At 39.1% G+C, this 23,576-nt stretch overlaps 1 protein-coding gene across 1 annotated transcript in view; it reads right to left on the minus strand.

The window, feature by feature from the left end:
• Positions 1–23,576, minus strand: part of LOC126184477 (dynein axonemal heavy chain 7-like) — a 1,143,184-nt gene that overhangs the window by 62,276 nt on the left and 1,057,332 nt on the right. Inside the window, exons 50-52 of the mRNA XM_049926869.1 lie at positions 20,291–20,512; positions 17,402–17,581; positions 7,129–7,407 (exon numbers count right to left, since the gene is read on the minus strand). Coding sequence (XP_049782826.1) covers positions 7,129–7,407; positions 17,402–17,581; positions 20,291–20,512 — 681 coding nt within the window. The remainder of the gene's footprint in view (positions 1–7,128; positions 7,408–17,401; positions 17,582–20,290; positions 20,513–23,576) is intronic.

Consider the following 23,576-nt stretch of genomic DNA (forward strand, 5'->3'; position numbering starts at 1 on the left):
GAGATTCACTGGTATCAATATTATCTGGTGCAGCATCCTGAAGGTTGCTGACGATAGCCAAATGTGCGTTCAGCAGTCAGAAAACTGTGGCCAACTCCTCCTGCATCTGCACACAGCATGCAGCCATCCTACCCATGGTAGGAAGGCTAACTTAAGAAGACAAACAGAAAGCTTAATATGCAACCTGCTACTTTCCTGGTGTGTCACCAATGGATGCCGATGCCTTAATGAGCTATGTAGCTGACTGTTCAGAAGAAATGAGTACTTTGCTATAGGCTGCCTGAATGTACAAATACAGATAAAAACATGAGATTAAACTGATTCAGTATAAAAAACACATGGAATTTAACAAATATTCTTCTATACAAACACAGGAAAAGCTAAATATGTAACTTGATGCACTGGAGATATCAACAGGTGACAGCTGAGGGCCTGACTGACTGGCTTACTAAACAAATGGATGCTTGTCTACAAAATAGAACAAATGAGCAACTACAGAGCTACAGCCTGAATGAATTAAAACTTACAAAGCATGAAATTAAACCTCTTAAATTGAAAAGATGCATGGAATTTAAGAGGTAGATTACTAGTGAAACACAGGAAAAGTTAAATACACAACCTGCTTCTCTGGTGATGTGATTCTGGGTAATACCTCAATCTGTCACTGATTGCCACCATTGGCTTTATCGGAAGCAACTGGGTTTTATCAAGAATCAAAGCAGCAAGAAGCTCAAGAAAGTTTTATACAAATGCAGTCACAAAAAACTTCATTCTTATGAGCAAATCATGCAGTAAGTTGCAAATTTTTTAGAATTGGTGGTAGAATGTGAATAGCTATGTACACCAACATAAGGTGCACTGTGGAAGCTCAGAGAGTGACTGGATTATGATTGAGAGTATGATTTCCTAAATAGATTCATAGAGCTGCAGTCTGTATAGTCTATTGTTAAAAATTTTAAAAATATGCATTTACTACACTGCAGCACTAAAGAAACTGGTGTAGGCATGCGTATTCAAATACAGAGATATGTAAACAGGCAGAATATGGCACTGCAATTGGCAGTGCCTATATAAGACAGCAAATGTCTGGTACAGTTATTAGATCAGTTACTGCTGCATCAATGGCAGGTTATCAAGGTGTAAGTGAGTTTGAACATAGTGTTATCATCAGTGAATGAGTGGTGGGTCACAGCATCTCCTAGGTAGTGATAAAGTGGGGATTTGTCTGGTACAACCATTTCATGAATGTATTGTGAATATCAGGAATCCAGTTAAACATCAAATCTCCAACATTGCTGCAGCTGGAAATTGATCCTGCGAGAGTGGGACCAATGATGACTGAAGAGAACCATTCAACATGACAGAAATCCAACCATTCTGCAAATTGATGAAGATTTCAATGTTGGGCCTTCAACAAGCGTCAGGGTGTGAACCATTCAATGAAACATCATTCATATAGGCTTATGGAGCTGAAGGTCCACTCGAGTACTCTTGCTGACTGCACAACACAAAGCTTTATGCCTTGCCTGAGCCCATCAAACCAACAATGGACTGTTGATGACTGGAAACATGTTGCCTGGTTGAATGAGTCTCATTTCAAATTGTATCGAATGGATGGATGTGTACGAGTATGGAGACAACCTCAGGAATCCATGGACCCTGCATGTTAGCAGGGGACTGTTCAAGCTTGTCAAGGCTCTGTAATGGTGTGAGGCATGTGTGGTTGGAGTGTTATGGGACCCCTGATAAGTCTAGATATGACTTTGACAGGTGACATGTACGTAAGCATCCTGTCTGATCACCTGCATCTATTCATATCCATTGTGCATTCTGATGGACTTGAGCAATTCCAGCAGGACAATGCAGCACCCCTCACATCCAGAATTGCTACAGAGTGTCTCCAGGAACACTCTTCCACTGCCCATCAAACTCTCCAGACATGAACGTTATTGAGGATTATCTGGAATGCCTTACAACGTGCTGTTCAGAAGAGATATCCACCCCCTCATAATCTTCTGGATTTATGGGCAGCCCTGCAGGATTCATGGTGTCAATTCCCTACAGCACTACTTCAGACATTAGTTGAGTCCATGCCATGTCATGTTGCGGCACTTCTGCATGCTCGCGGGGGCCCTACATGATGTTAGACAGGTGTACTAGTTCCTTTGGCTCTTCAGTGTATATGTGGACAAAGTGCCTCCATTGCCAAGTTCCATGCATTATTCAGTAAATGTAAACCAAAGAATATGAACATATCCATCTGATGATCTGCTATTATTTTAAAAGAAGTTGTTTAGTGGCTAGGGGTGTGTGTGTGTGTGTGTGTGTGTGTGTGTGTGTGTGTGTGTGTGTGTGTGTGTGTGTGTGTGCTTATGTGTGTTTGTCAAACAAGGTGCACAGAGATTTCAGTCAGTGATAGGATTTTTCTCTGCCACTTATCATTTCTTTTCCCTCTGCAAATTATTTGTACACATGAAAAATGTCAAGTTTCACCAGGGCTTGCAGTTCACATCAAACTTTACATCCCTTAATAATAATGTTTGTTCAAAGGTATATCACATCCAAATTACTACACCAAGTAAAGCAATATCCTGTTCAAATCAAACTTTGTGTTGAAGACAGGTTTATCTTACCTAAAGAGAAGAGGTTTGAGTATGAATCAGTGCTTTGAGAGATTTCAGTTGCTGTCTAGTGAGCCTTCTACATTCACAATCACACTCTCTTTTTCTATTAATTAAGACATTTTATTAAAAATTAATTTTTGTCCATACACTCAGCAATAGTCACAAATAAAAAAAAATATATTTGCTATTTTGATTGGCGAATGACTAAAGAGCACAGTAACAACTAATGGAATATCCAATGTTCTCTAGGTATCAAATGCCATGAAACAATGTCTTTATGCTAAGAGTATTTTTAATTGGTACATAATACCTTGTCTTACTTAGGAATTGAAGCCCCAGCATTTGGAGTCCTCTCACATGATGCTTGACAGCTTTAACCCTGACACCTTAGAACTGATAGTCGTTCTCATGTGGTTCTAACAATTTAATCTACAACCAATTATCTGCCATTATCTGAATCATTATTTACAAAACTCCTCGAACAAAATCCATAAAGTATATAAACAAAAGAATGTGGAGCATTTTCTATGCTATAAGTGACCAAACTATCATAACTGCATTTGCAGAAGTTAGGATAGTGGGTACAAATTGCTGTGCTGGAGCATACTTCTCTAAAAATGTTGAATGAATTTAAGAGAATTGATTGAATTTGTGGCTTCATGGGATCACATTCTACAATGAGAATGCACCTTGCAACATACCAGTGAAAAGAGTGGAATGAATGAGAAAAGTTAAGATCACATTTAACTATCCCAGATGAGACAAACCATTTATGACTTACCAGGAAATAATGTGATAAAGACTGGTATTGGGAAACATGTGGCTCAGATTACACATTTGGCTCACTATTGTCATAGAGGTTGATCCAGATACATAGGCTTTAATACCCTCCAGTTGCTTAACTGTATAATATACATCAGCTGTCAGTGATCTTACAACCTAATTTACCAGACATTAGCTAGTCATTCTGAATAATGAATAACACATAGTGCAGCTCATTGCATTAAATAAAATAAATGATATCAGGTGATGTCACAATTAAATGATGTAGTTGACCAAGAAGATTTTAACTAAAATGCATGGTTTAATCACTCAGAAGCTCTTTGAAATAAATGAAGGTGGTGGTCTTGTGTAGATTATTTAAATAATTAATAATACAATAAGTCTCTCAGTAAAGCTAGGTATAGTGTATTAATCAGAAAATATATCAGATTCTGCAATACTAACTGTTCATAGAGCTCAACTCAACAGCATATCTCAACTACAGAATTTTGGCTAGAAGCCACATCACATGATTACTTTCAGAGTCCCAACAATTGTTATAGTATCTAAAGCAACTGCATGTCAACTATGTTAAACCAATACTTGAAAACTGTTCTTACAACTCCCCAAATGTAACTGCATCTTTACCAGTATAACATGAACTCCCTCTCTCACATGGTCCTCTGGTTCCCAGCTGGCCTTCAGACACCCAACCAGTGCCACTCAGTGCCAATAAGACAGTTGACAGCGTACAGGACCATGCCAATGGAGGCTACAGTCTGCCTCCCTTCCAACTTACAGCATTTCTTAAATCTAAGTCTTAATAAAATTGAATGCATCATAAAATGTAATGCTTAATAAAATGAATCATCCAATTTTACCTTATATTGTTACAATAAAACTGTTTACATTATATGATGTTCAGTTATTTCTGGTTTGAATGGTACCAGACAACACATATTTCATGCAATAATTTCATATAAATAATTAATAATGTACTTCCACATAGTATGGTATTAAAGAAATGCATGGATGATTGATGACGAAAGTATCATGATGAGTTCACTGTGTTCATGTGGAGGGCATGATGATCTGTCAGTGATCTGCACTAAATCTGTTATAACTAATACTTTAATGATTCTGGCTGTGTAGCATTTACAATCAATAGCTAGAGTGCAATGCTATTGTGTGATATGATATCTGAAGAGATCACATGTAATGCTTACTTGTGATTAAACTTTATCTGATTCTCACTTGATCTGCTTCCATTCAAAAGCTAACTTACACATTATTGGAGATATCACAGGTATTAATATTAAAATAGAAGCATTATGGCTGCCTAGTGATTTTGCTGTACTCAGATTAGTTTTATGATGAGCAGGTGAATTACTATTTAGTCTTTAGTATTTGGATATTCCTTCATTTTTGAAAGTAACAGAAGTCTCAGTTCTTATTGCTAGCCAAGCATCCTGTCTGCCACTGGTCCCTTAATGAGCATGGAATTGTCCTCCTTGTATCTGCACTGACCAGTCGTTTATATCAACTCCCTAACCACCATTGGGTTAGGAATTCCCCAATGCTGCTCAAGCTGGGTGGCTGGACCATCACCACCACTGCCAAACAATACTTTCATGCCCTCAAGAATTTAAGATCTAAACATAGCTGGCTGGGCCTTCTACCAGGTACATATTATGTTACAACCTGTTCACTGTTTTACGACAAAGCCTCACCGAAACATCTAATATCCACTTTTTATCTAAAAAGTGAAAGAAACATTCAGTGGGCATTGTTTTGAATCCCACAAATGACTGTGCCTGTTAACAAAATATTCTTCAGAAATCTTATTAAGGATCTTCCATAAGCCGCTTGAGAAAATGAAGAATTTGAATTATTTCTGCATAACTCAGAAGATGATCCACAGATGTGTTTTATTTATCTATTTATTTACTTTTGAGGTGGAGAAGATGGAGGTCTGTAGTAAATTTTAGGATACTCTCGAGACATTTATCAATAATACTGTATTAGAATACTCTTGTACTATAATGAAAAACAAGGCAAAGTTCATGAGAAAAGTTATAAACATAAAACACAATCAGACATGAACATTACATATGGTAAGACAACAAAAGATTGTGTTAAAAATGACTAAAGTAATGGAGAAATGATATAGTTTTTACAGGGTGAAAAGTATTTAAACCGACAAACTCTGGGAGGTTGTAGTACTTAAACCGGTGGAGGCCATATTATGCTCGTCAGTTGTTAGAGACCGTATTACGATCTTCAATTGTTAGAGAGCATGTTACACTCTTCAGTTGTAGGCAACTGCTGTCCACCAGTATAGTAGTGCATTGTCTCTGTTTACTAATGGAGCGATACATCTGGAGTGAGTACACTGATATGGTTGGTGTGTACTATGTAGCTCACCACAATGGACGAGCTGCACAGCGGGTTTATCAACAACAATATCCTAATCGCCGTATCCTGCACCATGCGACCTTTGCTGCTGTGTACCAATGTCAGTGAGACCGGGTCATCATTTAGCAGATTACCTAGACATGGACACCGTCGCACGGTAGGAACGCTGCAATTTGAGGAAGCTGTCTTGCAGCATGTGGAGCAGGATCCTTCAATCAGCACTCGTGCAATTGCATGTAACATGGGGACGAATCAGACGAATGTAAGAACAGTCCTTTAAGAGCAATTGTTATGTCCATTTCACTTATAGCATGTCCACAACCTGGAACCAGTTGATTATCCAACCCAGAGCATAGTTTTCACAGTGGTACCTGGAACAGTGTGAAATGCATCCTACATTTCCATCCTCTTTGTTGTTCGCCAATGAAGCAACGTTCGTGCATGATAGTCTTCAACATGCACAATTCGCATGTTTGGAGTGAGGATAACCCACATGCCACAGTTACTAGCGCTCATCAATTGTGGTTCTTCGTTAATGTGTGGGTCGGTGTTGCTGGGGACTGTTTAATTGGTCCGTATCTGCTACCTAGGCCATTAAATGGTAGGCACTCACCAGAGCATTGCCAGAATTGCTGGAAGACATCCCGCTCCCTACAAGACAATGCATGTGGTTCCAACATGACGTGGCGCCGACACATTTCAGTCGTCGTGTGCAGCGATTCCTGGACCGACAGTTCCCAGAAACGTGGACTGGCAGAGGTGGTCCTGTACCATGGCCTGCTCGATCCCCAGATATCTTCCCTCTGGACTTTTTTGTGTGGGAGAGATCTGCAACCTTGTTTAAGAAACTCCTGTTGCATCAGAAGAGGATCTGGTTGCCCGGTTAGTAGCAGCAGCAGGAGCAATTCAGGGTACTCCTGCGGTTTTTGCCCATGTCGGACAATATTTTATCCGATGGTGTAACCTTTGTTTACATGTCAATGGAGGCATTTTTGAAAATCTACTGAAATTGAAATTGGTTTGTGTTAATGTGTTGTCTCTTGGTCATAAAAAAATAGAAAAGTGTTTTTTGGTTTAATTAATTTGCCGCCAGAGAAATCTTCCTCTACTGGTTTAAATACTCCTCATAGGAAAAATGACATTAGGGAAAAATATTTGTTTTGATGTCCCCTACAACCTGCCAGAGTTTGTCGGTTTAAATACTTTTCACCCCGTATAAAGATGTCCCTTGTGTGTATTTCTAACTTAATTGTGGCTTACATTTATGGTGCATAAATCAGTGCCAGTGAGTTACTTTAATATTGCTAATTATTTAGTTTGTAATAACCTGAAGCTGTCTGATTGAAATATTCAGATCTGATTCATTGAAATTATATGGTCTGTTCCATCCAATAGCACCATATTTCTGCCTTTCTTGTATAACAGCATGGAAAAAACATAATGAATATAAAAGTCTTCTGAACTCTTTGTCCTTTCCCTTACATCCATTGAAGAACTCTGGTTCCTTAATTATTCCTGATATGAATGAATGAAGTAACTTTTCCTTCAGTGCTGCTGGAGTCTCATTCACAATCTTTATACTCTTCTGCAGAATTGCTTGTGAAAACTGTAAACATTGAAAAATAATTTTATCAAATTTTAAGTATCTGATAGATCATTTATGATCTAAACTGTGTTGATGAATCATAACAATTTTGTTTTATGCAGCTGCTATTTTGTTCATGTACAACACAAAAAAAGTAGACATATGAAGCATTTCCACTTAGCTATGAGAAGTATATGAACACTGACAGATAGCATAGGGATGCAACAGTGTTATAGTAACCACTGCACTTGACTTTTGGCTGTGATTCAGTTTGTGAATGCTGAAAACATTACAACAAACAATCCTTGTGAAATATTTGAGATCTGGATTTCAATATATTTGTTAATTAACATTTTATTTGCTTTTAATTAAACAAGTGGATTTTATGTGTATTGAAAATAAAAGTAATACAATAATTATACAGAATAAGTGTTACATAAACCAGTTAATGCATCTTATATCTACAGATTCATAACACGTGCAATGTCATATAATTTGTCAGACTTCCTACATTATGTACAGGGTGTATCTCCTAAGAATTATCAGACATATTTTCTGTGACACTTGAGGAGATATTTTCAATTATGTTTTTGCATAATATAGTTGGAGTGAGCCCATACAAACAGTGCACTTCACATGTTTGGTGTGATGCCCAGTGTCAGTGGAAAGTGTTGGTTTGTTTACTACTACAAAGCAAATGATTTTTAAAGAGGAATTTTATTTGCCCATTTGACAGAGGAGCCCGATATTAATAAAATGGAGTATTTATTTTATCAGTATGTATTGACAGGGACAGTAAAACATGAGGAATAAACAGCATTCCAGAAGCAATTCAATAGTACTGCTACATGGCAGTAGCAGTCAGTGTGGGACATGTTTTTTTGAAGCAGAACTATTGTAAATTCTCCAGCTGTTATCATTGACATTAAAGAGTCAAATTTAATCATGTTTCACACATGTTATAGATAGTTTTAGAAAAACTGAAATATTTAGGATTAGGTGTTCCAGGCTAAAGCAGCTAAAAGAGTCTAACTACAAATTCAGAATCTCTGAAAAAGTTAAATTCAAAGTTGACAATAATAATGATTGCCTACACATGACTGGATCAAAACATCAACTGGAGGGCTGAGGATGTGTTATGTAAGAATGAATCACCAGTTAACTACAGTACAGTTCTGTTCTTCTCTGTTAGATCAGTGAAAAAATGCTGAATGTAACAAATTGAATTGATTTATAAAACTGGGAACTGAAGTATGACAAGTGTTAAATAGTAACCTCATTTGGAGGAAAGAAAATAAATTTGTGTCATCCCATTTTACAAAATAAAAAATGGGTCCAGAAATATAAATGGCAATTTAACCCTCTTCCATATTTGCGCTAAAGGTGAAAGGAGGTTCTGCAGAACCACTAACACTTAATTTTTCTAAGTTTGTGTTTATAAGGTTTTCAGACAGGGACAAAAATAATTTTCAGACCATCTTAAAACTTCTTCCCAGAAAGAAGCTTATCTTGTTTGCTTCTACATTCCCTAATGTTATGATGAATTAAGCTTAAGTAACTTTTCAGAGACTTCTTAAGAAACTTGTTGGAGCCTTTCCATCACTGCAGCCTCTTTTAAAACTGCATGCCTGAATACCAATTGCTGTCTAAAAAGAATGTCCTTGTGGATTAGTAATTATGGGGGTCATGTTTTGCATGATGGTGGCACCTATATATTCAGTACAAGGGACTTAGCTACCCACCCTTTGTCTTTTATTTATATTTATAGTGTAAGTAATAATCACCCACTCCCAAATTAGAAAAAGTCACAGCAATATTATTACACATTTTTTCAGTCAGTGCAACTTGTCAAAGTCTATATTTATTGATTATATTGAGCACCACAGCTTAATGGGCATTAATTTTAATGATTAATGGAAACCATCTCAGCTGTATTATGAAACATTTGTTGGGTTATGACCAGTTTCATTCTTGAAACATCTTCAGCTTGCCAGCTTTAGTCTTGGCTGTTGAACCACAATGACTGCTCATTTTTCATGATCAAGAAGACAGGAAATTATCTTATTTCACAATATGTTATTTTAGCCTTCATCTAATGATTGAAAGGAGGAAACAATTTTGAAAAAAAAATTAATGTTTTGCACTTTTCCCTGTCATATTCCATATTGGTGTCATTATGATCACTGGTTGTGTCTGGATGGATGGCTTTGATTTGCTTACTGATTTTGCATAAAATGAAAACTTCTTAAGATTTTCTGTCAGATGGGTAGCTAGAATTTTACATTCAATCGAGTTTCAGTATTGGTTCTGCTATGGAAGGATACTGTGGTCAGAGTGTGACTTGTTTGAAGATATTTGAGAATTCTAACCTTCAAATTTAAGTTGTGTCTTTATGTAATTACATCATAAGCATCAATAAAATATTATATTGCTCATATGATAAGTGATAATGTGGCTGAGACTTTATGAGTCTAATGCACTGCTTTTCATATGCACTGACCCATGTGAATTTTTAATGTCAACAGTATGTCTGTCCTTTATAGATAGAACAATGTCAGTTTATGGGAAACTGTGAGAGTCACTTACATTAGGGGCTTCATTTTCATTCTACCAGTTTTCTTTTTTTTCTGTGCATAACTTTTGGCCACTAGAGTGTTTTGTATGGTTTCTGACACCAGCTTTGTAGCATTCATGCCAGTCTTCTATAACTCAGTTTCACCTTCATCTAGGTACAGGTTTTCTCTCTTATCTCAAGTAACAAACCAATATTACTGCTCAGTGACACACTCAAGTGTGTTGCAGAACTGTTCCCTTTTTAATTTTGTATATTACCTTTGTCCATTTCTCATAGCCATTTTTCCCCATTAAAGTCACATTTAAGGAGATATTAATTGCGCCTGAAGAGAACAAAGTCTTTCTTCTGTTCAGAAATTGTCTTGTATTTTCTGCATTGCTTATATAGTTCCATGGAAGAGGCTCAATGTGACCCCCTTTCAAAATTTCAACTTGTAAACTAATTAACCTATGGCAGCATCCACTTGCTGGGCAAGAGCCCTGTCAAGGAAATCAATTTACTTCCCAGTATAGACTGTATAACTACATTGACTTACGTGAATTCTGGTTTATGGTAGAATGTGTGGGAGTCACTGTGATTGCAAGTCACATGTAAAGTTGACAGAGACACTCACTATTTAGGTGTGGCCTCATCATCACCATATAATAAGATTAAACACCTACAGCCATAATTTGCCGTTATTCTACTGCATTGGAACCAGTTTTGGTGACTCAATACACCATGTTCTGGCCTTAACTGACACTTAGAGGGGCAAACTCTAATTGTATAAATGATTCCACCAGTAACCAACATCTATGAACTGGCTTGTGTCTCCAACTATCAACTACCAATGTGACAAAAGGTTCATTAAATTGTTAGCCTCTTTGATGTCTGCGATGAGGAAATTGAAATTAAAAGCACGCCGCAAGATAAAATCAATCTGCATTCATAATGTACCAAAAGTAGTTATGGAAGAATCATTGTCAGATGACAGGCAGAATGATGCCAGTGGTTGACAGTTGTAGAGGGGTCCATAAAAATACATAAATCTGAACTGGTGTTCACAAGGAATTCCTGTCTGGATTTTCTGACAGTTGTGTACAGGTCCTGAGAGGCTGCTTGGCAAGTGGATGCATCTATGTCTCAATGCTGTTTGCTTCCAGGTATGCACAAGGTGATACATATTTTCTTGCTAGATCCCCAAACTTTCAGTGGAACCAAAAAGTCACAGATGACTGATCTGTATTGCTGGATGTCAGCAAATTGACTCCTAAATGAGTACTGGAACATTGAGGATATTGCTTGTACAGAAGCTTCCACCGTAATGAGTGAGAAGCTCCCTCAGTTGTGCAGCTACAGAATCTACCTTATTGGATGGGCATTCATAGTCTGATTTTCTAATACTGGGAGGTGGTACAGTGTTGCTGTGTGTTATCACTGCAGTGCCGATGGATGGCAGAGAGACTGCATTGTGAACACAATCAACTATCTCTGCTACAGTGTCCAATATTACCTCAGCCTGAGTTATGATTACTGTTCACACTTATGCCAGAAGTCAGCCTGCCCAGAGCATTACCAGTAGAGTACGGAAAGTTCCCATGTTTGCTATGCTTCAAAGATGTCCCAGGCATTGATATTTTCTATCTTATTGGGTAAATACTTGCTATATCTGCTGCTTCTCAGATGTGGAACTACATTGATTTAGCTCATATTTAAACTTGAGGTAACTATCAGTTTCTGGACATGCCACAATAATGTCTTCTACCTCAGCAGTGCAGTGATGATCTAGGTGACTCACCATCAGAGAAAATTTCATAAATTCAGCCATGATTTCCAAACAGGTAAAACTTGCTTCCACTTGTTCAGTACATAGAGGTGATTTATGAGACCAATATGAAAATCTACAGTGAGGCATGAAACTGCAGGTTTATCACTCCCCTCTCTTTCCATAATTCACCCTGCAGTGCTGAAAATATATGGTCAGAACTACACTAAAATATGCAGTCAACAACTAATGGTTCACTAATCACATCGGGGTCAATGAGACAGTTATGAGAACAGTTGGATGAATGTCCTGAAGCATATGCATTCATTATAATTAAGCAAAATTAATTGGTGACTACAATTATGGAATTAACTTAATAACATTCAGAATATGTAACAAATACCACTTACACACTGTTTTGCAAAGTATTTTTGTCCATAATGAACATCTCAGTTAAGTGGAAAGCTGCTAACCAACAAATCATGAATCTTAAAAGCCCCAGTAAAGTTTTCAGAACAGTAATCACACTTATTTTTACACCAAACTTCAATCATCCTCCAAAGAAAAGTCTGTCTTTCACAAAACATTGATAACAAGATCTGACACTGTATTTCACAACATCTCTGGTGGCTAGGTTGCAAACTCTGTATGAACAGTGATTAGTTTTCAGTTTTGCAACAGCCACCAATTTTCCTAAAATTATCTTGTTGACTGAAAAGGATCTTTTTCTACAGTCTACTAAAGTGCAGCCAGTAAGACTGTGGTTAAGTCAAACTCTGTTCTACAGCCTTTCTTCCAGGGGTCTAGCCCAGTGACACAATAAGAGAGCCTCTGTGAATTGTGGAAGGTGTGGTGAAGTAAACTGAAGATTTGGGTAATTCTGTAAGGTGCATGTGGATTGCACAACTCTCTCTGACTATCTGTGAGAGATTTGAGACCTAGTCTGGCACAAAATTTTAACTGTTTGTTAGTACCTGTTTAGGCTACTTCAAATTTTGAAAAATGAAATCAGTGTGATTGCATGACTGCAGTATTTGGAATCAGGGGGTTAAATATTTTATAAACACATTATAGATAATACGGCAAAGAAATTCTGTACAAAAATAAAGGAATTTGTTGAAAAAGCAATTTCCACAAAATCTTGTGGTGGAATCAGATCATGTCTACATCTACATCTACATCTACATTTATACTCCGCAAGCCACCCAACGGTGTGTGGCGGAGGGCACTTTACGAGCCACTGTCATTACCTCCCTTTCCTGTTCCAGTCGCGTATGGTTCGCGGGAAGAACGACTGTCTGAAAGCCTCTGTGCGCGCTCTAATCTCTCTAATTTTACATTCGTGATCTCCTCGGGAGGTATAAGTAGGGGGAAGCAATATATTCAATACCTCATCCAGAAACGCACCCTCTCGAAACCTGGCGAGCAAGCTACACCGCGATGCAGAGCACCTCTCTTGCAGAGTCTGCCACTTAAGTTTGTTAAACATCTCCGTAATGCTATCACAGTTACCAAATAACCCTGTGACGAAATGCGCCGCTCTTCTTTGGATCTTCTCTATCTCCTCCGTCAACCCGATCTGGTGCGGATCCCACACTGATGAGCAGTACTCAAGTATAGGTCGAACGAGTGTTTTGTAAGCCACCTCCTTTGTTGATGGACTACATTTTCTAAGGACTCTCCCAATGAATCTCAACCTGGTACCCGCCTTACCAACAATTAATTTTATATGATCATTCCACTTCAAATCGTTTCGCACGCATACTCCCAGATATTTTACAGAAGTAACTGCTACCAGTGTTTGTTCCGCTATCATATAATCATACAATAAAGGATCCTTCTTTCTATGTATTCACAATACATTACATTTGTCTATGTTAAGGGTCAGTTGCCACTCCCTGCACCAAGTGCCTATCCGCTGCAGATCTTCCTGCATTTTGCTACAATTTTCTAATGCTGCAACTTCTCTGTATACTACAGCATCATCCGCGAAAAGCCGCATGGAACTTCCGACACTATCTACTAGGTCATTTATATATATTGTGAAAAGCAATGGCCCCATAACACTCCCCTGTGGCACGCCAGAGGTTACTTTAACGTCTGTAGACATCTCTCCGTTGATAACAACATGCTGTGTTCTGTTTGCTAAAAACTCTTCAATCCAGCTACACAGCTGGTCTGATATTCCGTAGGCTCTTACTTTGTTTATCAGGTGACAGTGCGGAACTGTATCGAACACCATCCGGAAGTCAAGAAAAATAGCATCTACCTGGGAGCCTGTATCTAATATTTTCTGGGTCTCATGAACAAATAGAGTGAGTTGGGTCTCACACGATCGCTGTTTCCGGAATCCATGTTGATTCCTACATAGTAGATTCTGAGTTTCCAAAAATGACATGATACTCGAGCAAAAAACATGTTCTAAAATTCTACAACAGATCGACGTCAGAGATATAGGTCTATAGTTTTGCACATCTGCTCGACGACCCTTCTTGAAGACTGGGACTACCTGTGCTCTTTTCCAATCATTTGGAACCTTCCGTACCTCTAGAGACTTGCGGTACACGGCTGTTAGAAGGGGGGCAAGTTCTTTCGCGTACTCTGTGTAGAATCGAATTGGTATCCCATCAGGTCCAGTGGACTTTCCTCTGTTGAGTGATTCCAGTTGCTTTTCTATTCCTTGGACACTTATTTCGATGTCAGCCATTTTTTCATTTGTGCGAGGATTTAGAGAAGGAACTGCAGTGCGGTCTTCCTCTGTGAAACAGCTTTGGAAAAAGGTGTTTAGTATTTCAGCTTTACGCTTGTCATCCTCTGTTTCAATGCCATCATCATCCCGGAGTGTCTGGACATGCTGTTTCGAGCCACTTACTGATTTAACGTAAGACCAGAACTTCCTAGGATTTTCTGTCAAATCGGTACCTACTAGTTTACTTTCGAATTCACTAAACACTTCACGCATAGCCCTCCTTACGCTAACTTTGACATCGTTTAGCTTCTGTTTGTCTGAGAGGTTTTGGCTGCGTTTAAATTTGGAGTGAAGCTCTCTTTGCTTTCGCAGTAATTTCCTAACTTTGTTGTTGTACCACGGTGGGTTTTTCCCGTCCCTCACAGTTTTACTCGGCACGTACCTGTCTAAAACGCATTTCACGATTGCCTTGAACTTTTTCCATAAACACTCAACATTGTCAGTGTCAGAACAGAAATTTTCGTTTTGATCTGTTAGGTAGCCTGAAATCTGCCGTCTATTACTCTTGCTAAACAGATAAACCTTCCTCCCTTTTTTTATATTCCTATTAACTTCCATATTCAGGGATGCTGCAACGGCCTTATGATCACTGATTCCCTGTTCTGCGCTTACAGAGTCGAAAAGTTTGGGTCTGTTTGTTATCAGTAGGTCCAAGATGTTATCTCCACGAGTCAGTTCTCTGTTTAATTGCTCGAGGTAATTTTCGGATAGTGCACTCAGTATAATGTCACTCGATGCTCTGTCCCTACCACCCGTCCTAAACATCTGAGTGTCCCAGTCTATATCTGGTAAATTGAAATCTCCACCTAAGACTATAACATGCTGAGAAAATTTATGTGAAATGTATTCCAAATTTTCTCTCAGCTGTTCTGCCACTAATGCTGCTGAGTCGGGGGGTCAGTAAAAGGAGCCAATTATTAACCTAGCTCGGTGGTTGAGTGTAACCTCCACCCATAATAATTCACAGGAACTATCCACTTCTACTTCACTACAGGATAAACTACTACTAACAGCAACAAACTCTCCACCACCGGTTGCATGCAATCTATCCTTTCTAAACACCGTCTGTACGTTTGTAAAAATTTCGGCAGAATTTATCTCTGGCTTCAGCCAGCTTTCTGTACCTATAACGATTTCAGCTTCGGTGCTTTCTATCAGCGCTTGAAGTTCCGGTACTTTACCAACGCAGCTTCGACAGTTTACAATTACAATACCGATTGCTGCTTGGTCCCCGCATGTCCTGACTTTGCCCTGCACCCGTTGAGGCTGTTGCCCTTTCTGTACTAGCCCGAGGCCATCTAACCTAAAAAACCGCCCAGCCCATGCCACACAACCCCTGCTACCCGTGTAGCCGCTTGTTGCATGTAGTGGACTCCTGACCTATCCAGTGGAACCCGAAACTGCACCACCCTATGGCGCAAGTCGAGGAATCTGCAGCCCACACGGTCACAGAACCGTCTCAGCCTCTGATTGAGACCCTCCACTCGGCTCTGTACCAAAGGTCCGCAGTCAGTCCTGTCGACGATGCTGCAGATGGTGAGCTCTGCTTTCATCCCGCTAGCGAGACTGGCAGTCTTCACCAAATGAGATAGCCACTGAAAGCCAGAGAGGATTTCCTCCGATCCATAGCGACACACATCATTGGTGCCGACATGAGCGACCACCTGCAGATGGGTGCACCCTGTACCCTTCATGGCATCCGGAAGGACCCTTTCCGCATCTGGAATGACTCCCCCCGGTATGCACATGGAGTGCACTTTGGTTTTCTTCCCCTCCCTTGCTGCCATATCCCTAAGGGGCCCCATTACGCGCCTGACGTTGGAGCTCCCAACTACCAGTAAGCCCACCCTCTGCGACCGCCCGGATCTTGCAGACTGAGGGGCAACCTCTGGAACAGGACAAGCAGCCATGTCAGGCCGAAGATCAGTATCAGCCTGAGACAGAGCCTGAAACCGGTTCGTCAGACAAACTGGAGAGGCCTTCCGCTCAGCCCTCCGGAATGTCTTTCGCCCCCTGCCACACCTTGAGACGACCTCCCACTCTACCACAGGTGAGGGATCAGCCTCAATGTGGGCAGTATCCCGGGCAACCACAGTCGTAGTCTGATCAGGGGATGCGTGGGACGAGCTGGCTGTCCCCAACAAACCCCCATCCGGACCCCCACAGTGATGACCATTGGCAACAGCCTCAAGCTGTGTGACCGAAGCCAACACTGCCTGAAGCTGGGAGCGAAGGGATGCCAACTCAGCCTGCATCCGAACACAGCAGTTGCAGTCCCTATCCATGCTAAAAACTGTTGTGCAAAGAACGTTTGAACTAATCTACAGAGAGCGCAAACAAATCGACACAAAATTTAAACGGTTATTAAAATACAAGATTGCCTAGTAAATGCAGTAATGCTGCCACTTGTGCACTGCTGACACACTGCTCGGCGGCGGAAGGAGACTACGCGATTTTACACTATTCAGGTACTAAAACGCGATGCTGCAACTCTCAAATACTATAATACGCCCGAAATTTATGAATTAAACAATGCAAGTACCAAAAACACGCAAAGAAATTAAGAATTAAACTATGTAACAAATGAGTGAGCTAGGAGTATACGACTTGCTGCTGCAGCTGCTTATCCAACGGCAGCAGGGGGCATCTATATTTTTCAGAAATGGTTTGTTAGTAGTTATTCATACACAAATAACATTAAGCAGCCATATGGCATTAATCAATATGTGTGAGTTAACTAGTATAAAAGTAACAGCTTATCCTTGTGCTTGGATATGGTATTATTAGCATTTTGTCAACCTATGAAGGATACACACATGTACAGAGCACACAGAAATTAAGCCCAAAAATTGGAAACATGTTGAGACACATCAAGTATGAGGTAAACAGCTTTGCAGCACATAACATATTATGTAGTTTCCAATAACAGTCACTGATCTAAGAGTACCTTTTTCGTTGAGTAGCTTGTGAGCCATAATCTAAAACTGTGTTTTGTATTTTCACTGCTTATGTTTTCCCATATATTTTCCAAAGTGTTCATCCATGGAGCTGCTAAGTGGCAGTTCTGTAAACACACCCATTCTCCTCCTTCCTGAGCAAATGTAAGCAAATTTTTTACAACATCTTCCTGAAAAAAAAGTGTAGAATGAATTTTAGAACACAGAGATGAATATTTTTGTTAAACTTGTTGTTTGTGAGTTCTTTGCTAATAAGCATAATGTGTGGAGCTTTGTAGATAATTGTTAGTATTGTTGTGCCTTGAGATTTATGTCAGCACATCAGGTAATCATAATGAATTTTCACTCTCCTGTGGAGTTTCAAATCAGCTAATGACTGACCAATCAAATAACCAAACTATCGTCTTAACAGAAAATAAATAGAAAAAGAGAAAAACAATAATTTTGTAGTAGTATAAAATGTATTTCATTAGACAGTTGACTTCACCAAACGAATATAAATGAATAATTTCTGGATTGGAAGTAAATTATGGCAAATCAAAAAGGTTGTATTTAATTGGTGGAAGAATAATAATTTATAATGAATAGGTATTCAATGCATACACAGAGATATTCAGTGGTCATAAATATGTGTGTAGTATCTTTCTTGGATGATCTCTGTTAACATCACTAACTATGATTTGTATTTGCAGGAAAAGCTCCTGGTCATTCTTGCATTCCACATTGAGAAAATATGTCAAGATAAGGTCTCTATTGTCTCCTACAATAACACTAAAACAATCTCTTTGACACCTGCATTCTTCTTCTGCCATCTCTTTCAGAACTGATTCACCTCTATAATACAAATGTTCCTCTCTGTCAATTTTAGCTTTCTTCATAATATTTCTCTGATATTTGGGAGAGTGTTTCAGTCTTTCTTTGCATCACTATTGGAACAAGCCTCTTCATCAATTTTCACAAGAATACTGAAATCAGCAATACCAATTTGTTCTATGGAGTTGTACCTCACATTAATGTAGCACCAACAGCTGAGAGGAAAAAATAACCAAATTCCTGGGCTTTGGGTGTTTCTGTACCCAGTTCAAACTTTCTGCCTCTGTTTGCATGACAGGAAATGATTGGAGGGTACTGCAGGTGAATGCCTCTCATGTATGAGCCACGCAAACACATGTCACAAATAAATTCAAAGTTCAGCTAATCTCATACAGTTCTTCTTAAATCCATTGTGATCCACTTACCTACCCTCTTAGATTAGCATTTATGAGCAAAATAATATGACAGGATGTGATTTGGTCTGAGTGAGAAGATCTGTCTGAACGAAACACGTGCAAAGGTGAAGCTGGGAAATCGCATAACTGAGAAGTTTGAAATTATGACAGGACTCAAGCAAGGAGATGGGTTGTCCCCTACCCTATTCAACTTTGCCCTTGAGAAGATCGTACGTGAGACCTTCCAAGAGAATGAAGGGATTGAAATTGAAGGAAAGAGACTGACATACTTAGCCTTAACATCTGTTTACTCTCTAGGTCGGAAGAGGAGTTGGAGCAAATGACCGAAGCACTAAAGGAGGCTGCCAGCAAATTTGGGCTAAACATAAATGAAGCCAAGACAGAGTACCTCGTTATGACGCATGGTCATTGTCAGACTACTGATCATCTACAATCACTGCAGGTTGGGGACCATTCCTACAAGAGAGTGCAAGAATTGAAATACCTAGGGGTACTTTTCACTGAGAACTCGTCATGTGAAGCAGAGATCAATGCCAGAATACAAGCAGGAAACCAATCTTACCACAGCCTAGCACAACTTAGGTCCAAATATCTCTCCAGACAGTTCAAGATTCGACTGTACAAAACCCTGATCCAGTCTGTTGGTCTATATGGCTGTGAGACATGGAGTATCCGGAAACAGGACTTCCATAAGCTCCTTGTTTTTGAGAGAAAAGTGTTTCAGAAAATCTTCGGTCTGGTTCTGGATGCAGATACAGGGGAATGGAGGATCAGATACAACCAAGAGCTTGGGGAACTTTACCAGCAGCCCAACATAGCAGGAGCTGTAAAAGCCAAACAAATGCAGTGGGCCAGCCATGTGGCCCGGATGGAGGATCACAGATGGTCTTGGAAGCTCCTGGATTTCACACCAACAGGAAAGAGACTGCCAGGGAGACCCAAGAAGTGCTGGAGGGATGGACTCCATGAAGATTTAAACCAAGTGTCAATAGATGTGAACAGATGGCGGATAGCAGCAATGGACAGAATACAGTGGAGGGGGAAACTTGTAGATGTGTGCAGTCCACTGGGCCTGATCACGTAGTAGTAGTAGTAGAGAAGAGTTCATTTGAGGTGAACTTTCCTCATGGATTAGATACATATTCCAGCCTAGGCTCTACACAGTTATTTGCTTCAATGGCAATGTTCTTTCATTCAAAAATTCAGAAAATGACTCAAGCCTTCAGTCAGTAACTAGGAATCATATATGTTTCCAAACTCCACAGAGATTCACTTCCACATCCTGCTGAACTAGCTCATAAGTGAGAAATACGTGTTATTTACCATATCCACAGACTGCAGAATTTGCACAAATGGGTTCTACCTACTGTCTGAAATAGCTTGTGTATGTACCATTATGATAGGAAGTGTATGGAAAGCAGGATAAAGTACTGTACTACTTTAAAAAATATATATTCAGTTTTCTTTAATCGTGTTTGACTTATCCACAACTTTCGCCAAGTAGTAGACAGATATTAAGCATGCTTATTCAAGGCATGCTGGAACAGGATGGTAGATCCACAACTGTTCAGATATTAACCATTATTTATTAAACAGCAAGCAGTGAAAAGTTTCATGCAGTCAAGTAGCACAGTTTGCATAACAACATACCTGTCCTTCTCCAAGTGATACTACATGCAACTTAGAAGTGTAATCCTTTCCCTTAGCAAATTTATCTAGTTCCTCTGTGGGGTCAGTACCAGGTGACAGGATAAACAGTAGTGGTGATGTGATGTCTGAATCTTCAAATGATTTTTCCAGATCAAATGTTGGTGGTGTTACATACTTTCTGCCCATTAGATTTTCAATAAATAAAGCAACTGCATCTATTACCTGTGGAATAATAGTAAATATATTTTATATAGAGTTATTTACTTCTCATGTGGCACTAATCACAATGTTAACTTGAGTTATTAGGATCTATGGCAACATCAAAAAACAGAGAGAGTAATTAATTTTCATGAAGCATGATGTGCAATGGAAATTATATTTATACTCAGTCTTTTCAAAATAAGTATTAAGAAAACTAAATAATACAAGTTTGAGGTGTGTGGATTGTTGAATTATGATACACTGCTTCTGTATGAATTTGTTTGTTTTTGTGTGCCACTACTGTTGCATGTTCTCTGTGCCATAGCCCCAATCTACAATGCAGTTCATGCATTTCAAAACCTAAATTTTGTGCCATATTTCTATACTTATTTGTAGACAAGCCCATTCTTTTTCAGAGACTTAAAAATTTGGTTTAATGTAATATTCCTCTTTGTTGGAAACTGATCCGTTACAGTTTTTTGGCAATGTAGCTGTACACTGAACATCTTCTAGCAATCATTTTTTCTTTCATTTTCTGTATATACTTCCATTAAATATGAAATGTCACAATCGTTTAAAACTCCTGAAATACTGTGAACTGAAAACAAACTCTAATGATCTCGAGGGACCTAATTAGTGCAACACTGGCCTGTGTTGTGCAAATGTCCTGTTTATTGCCTAGCTGTAGAACAATCAAACAGAACTTTTATGTCCACACACAGTTCCTTGCAGCAATGCTCACTATCAGATTCTGATAATGTTATTTCGAAGAATTTGTAGAGGGACACTGCCAAAGTTTAAATCCCATTGATATAAATCCACCTTTTGTTGGCTTCTCTATTCAGAAATTGAACACACACATATTGCCTTCTCAGAATTTGTCCTCACAATGGACTACCAAGTCTTTTAAGGCTACAGTCAGTTTCCTCTAATCTTCATGAAAGATTACTGCAGGCACAGTTATATTTATTTAGGCATTGCTCATGGATCCTAGTCGATGATTTTCAGCTGTGTACTGGGTGCATCATTCAATTTTACAAGCAGATTAAGGAAAAATAACATCTATGTTCTGACCTCATTTACCAATGTACATGAGATCAAGGCTTAATTCTAGTGAATACAAACTGTATTGATTATAAAATAACAGGTCATATTCTAAAGACATTGAAAAAGATGATTATATATCCAGAATGAGATTTTCACTCTGCAGCAGAGTGTGCGCTGATATGAAGCTTCCTGGCAGATTAAAACTGTGTGCCTGACCGAGACTCGAACTCGGGACCTTTGCAGGTCCTGAGTTCGAGTCTCGGTCAGGCACACAGTTTTAATCTGCCAGGAAGCTTCATATCAGCGCACACTCCACTGCAGAGTGAAAATCTCATTCTGGAAACATCCCCCAGGCTATGGCTAAGCCATGTCTCCGCTATATCCTTTCTTTCAGGAGTGCTAGTTCTGCAAGGTTCGCAGGAGAGCTTCTGTGAGGTTTGGAAGGTAGGAGACGAGATACTGGCAGAAGTAAAGCTGTGAGTACCAGGCGTGAGTCATGCTTCGGTAGCTCAGATGGTAGAGCACTTGCCCGCGTAAGGCAAAGGTCCCGAGTTCGAGTCTCGGTCGGACACACAGTTTTAATCTGCCAGGAAGTTTCATGATTATATATGTTTTTAACATTTATTGAGAAATGACATCTTAAATTTAGTTTAATTAAGAACATTCACTCATATAGGATGTAAATTTATTTGGAGATCCACTTTTTACGTGTTTCACCATTTACGCATTTCTAATTACATTACTGTGCAGTGTTTGCAGATCACACTCTACCTCCACATTTTTCTGCCTTAAATGATTCCACTTCTGCTCTGGTCTCTCTAATAGCAGTGATTGTTTTGGATTGTTATGGCAAACACAGAGCTACAGCTCTCGTAGAATTTTGTCACTTTGGTTTTCTATGTTGAATCCCTTATTCTCCTATTCTGTCAATCTATTGATTTTTATCTATCATTCTGAGTTTATTAAGAACCCCTAATTATGTTGACTTAGCAGGTTTATGCTGTGTTGTCACCCAACATGAAACAATACTTGTATCTGTAACCGTACTTGTACAATATTCTATTGAGGAAAAATTGTAATTATGTTATGAAAACTGATGATTGTTTATACTATTAATAATATTTGATGACACTTCTCATTCTTCTACATTTGAATAGTCAATATTTCTCTATGCTATGTGAAAGGTTAGGAAATTGAATCTGTCATGCTTTCTTGTGCTATGTGATTTCATTATCTTGACTCTGCTGGGTAATGAACACTGACATGCATTACTTTGACTTTGTATATGGTTCAGGAAGCTGGTATGTATTAATGAACATGGACTGAATATTATTAACTTATGTGAATGCTTATGAAGATTTACATTTTACTTCAATCTGTACTTACTTGTAATTTTCAGTATTTTACTATATGCTGACATGGTTTGTCTGTACACTTAGTTACATGATGTGCACCATTTGCTTTTGTCTTTTTTTAAGTTTTTTTTTTAAATTTTCTTAGGGAATATTATACTCCTTTTGTCATTATTAGGGAGCAAGGAAGGAACTGATAAGGATCAAGGGAGATAAGGGTGAGGAGGGTGGTTGGGAACTGGCTGGTGGTAGGAGGATAGGAAGAAAGACATCTACATCTACATTTATACTCTGCAAGCCATCCAACGGTGTGTGGCAGAGGGCACTTTACGTGCCACTGTCATTATCTCCCTTTTCTGTTCCAGTCGCGTATGGTTTGCGGGAAGAACGACTGCCGGAAAGCCTCCGTGTGCGCTCGAATCTCTCTAATTTTATGTTCATGATCTCCTCAGGAGGTATAAGTAGGGGGAAGCAATATATTCAATACCTCATCCAGAAACGCACCTTCTCAAAACCTGAACAGCAAGCTACACCATGATGTAGAGCGCCCCTCTTGCAGAGTCTGCCACTTGAGTTTGTTAAACATCTCCGTAACGCTATCACAGTTACCAAATAACCCTGTGACAAAAAGTGCTACTCTTCTTTGGATCTTCTCTATCTCCTCCGTCAACCCGATCTGGTATGGA

The sequence above is a fragment of the Schistocerca cancellata genome, chromosome 4, assembly GCF_023864275.1.
Source record: "Schistocerca cancellata isolate TAMUIC-IGC-003103 chromosome 4, iqSchCanc2.1, whole genome shotgun sequence".
In the NCBI taxonomy this organism is placed as follows: Eukaryota; Metazoa; Arthropoda; class Insecta; order Orthoptera; family Acrididae; genus Schistocerca; species Schistocerca cancellata.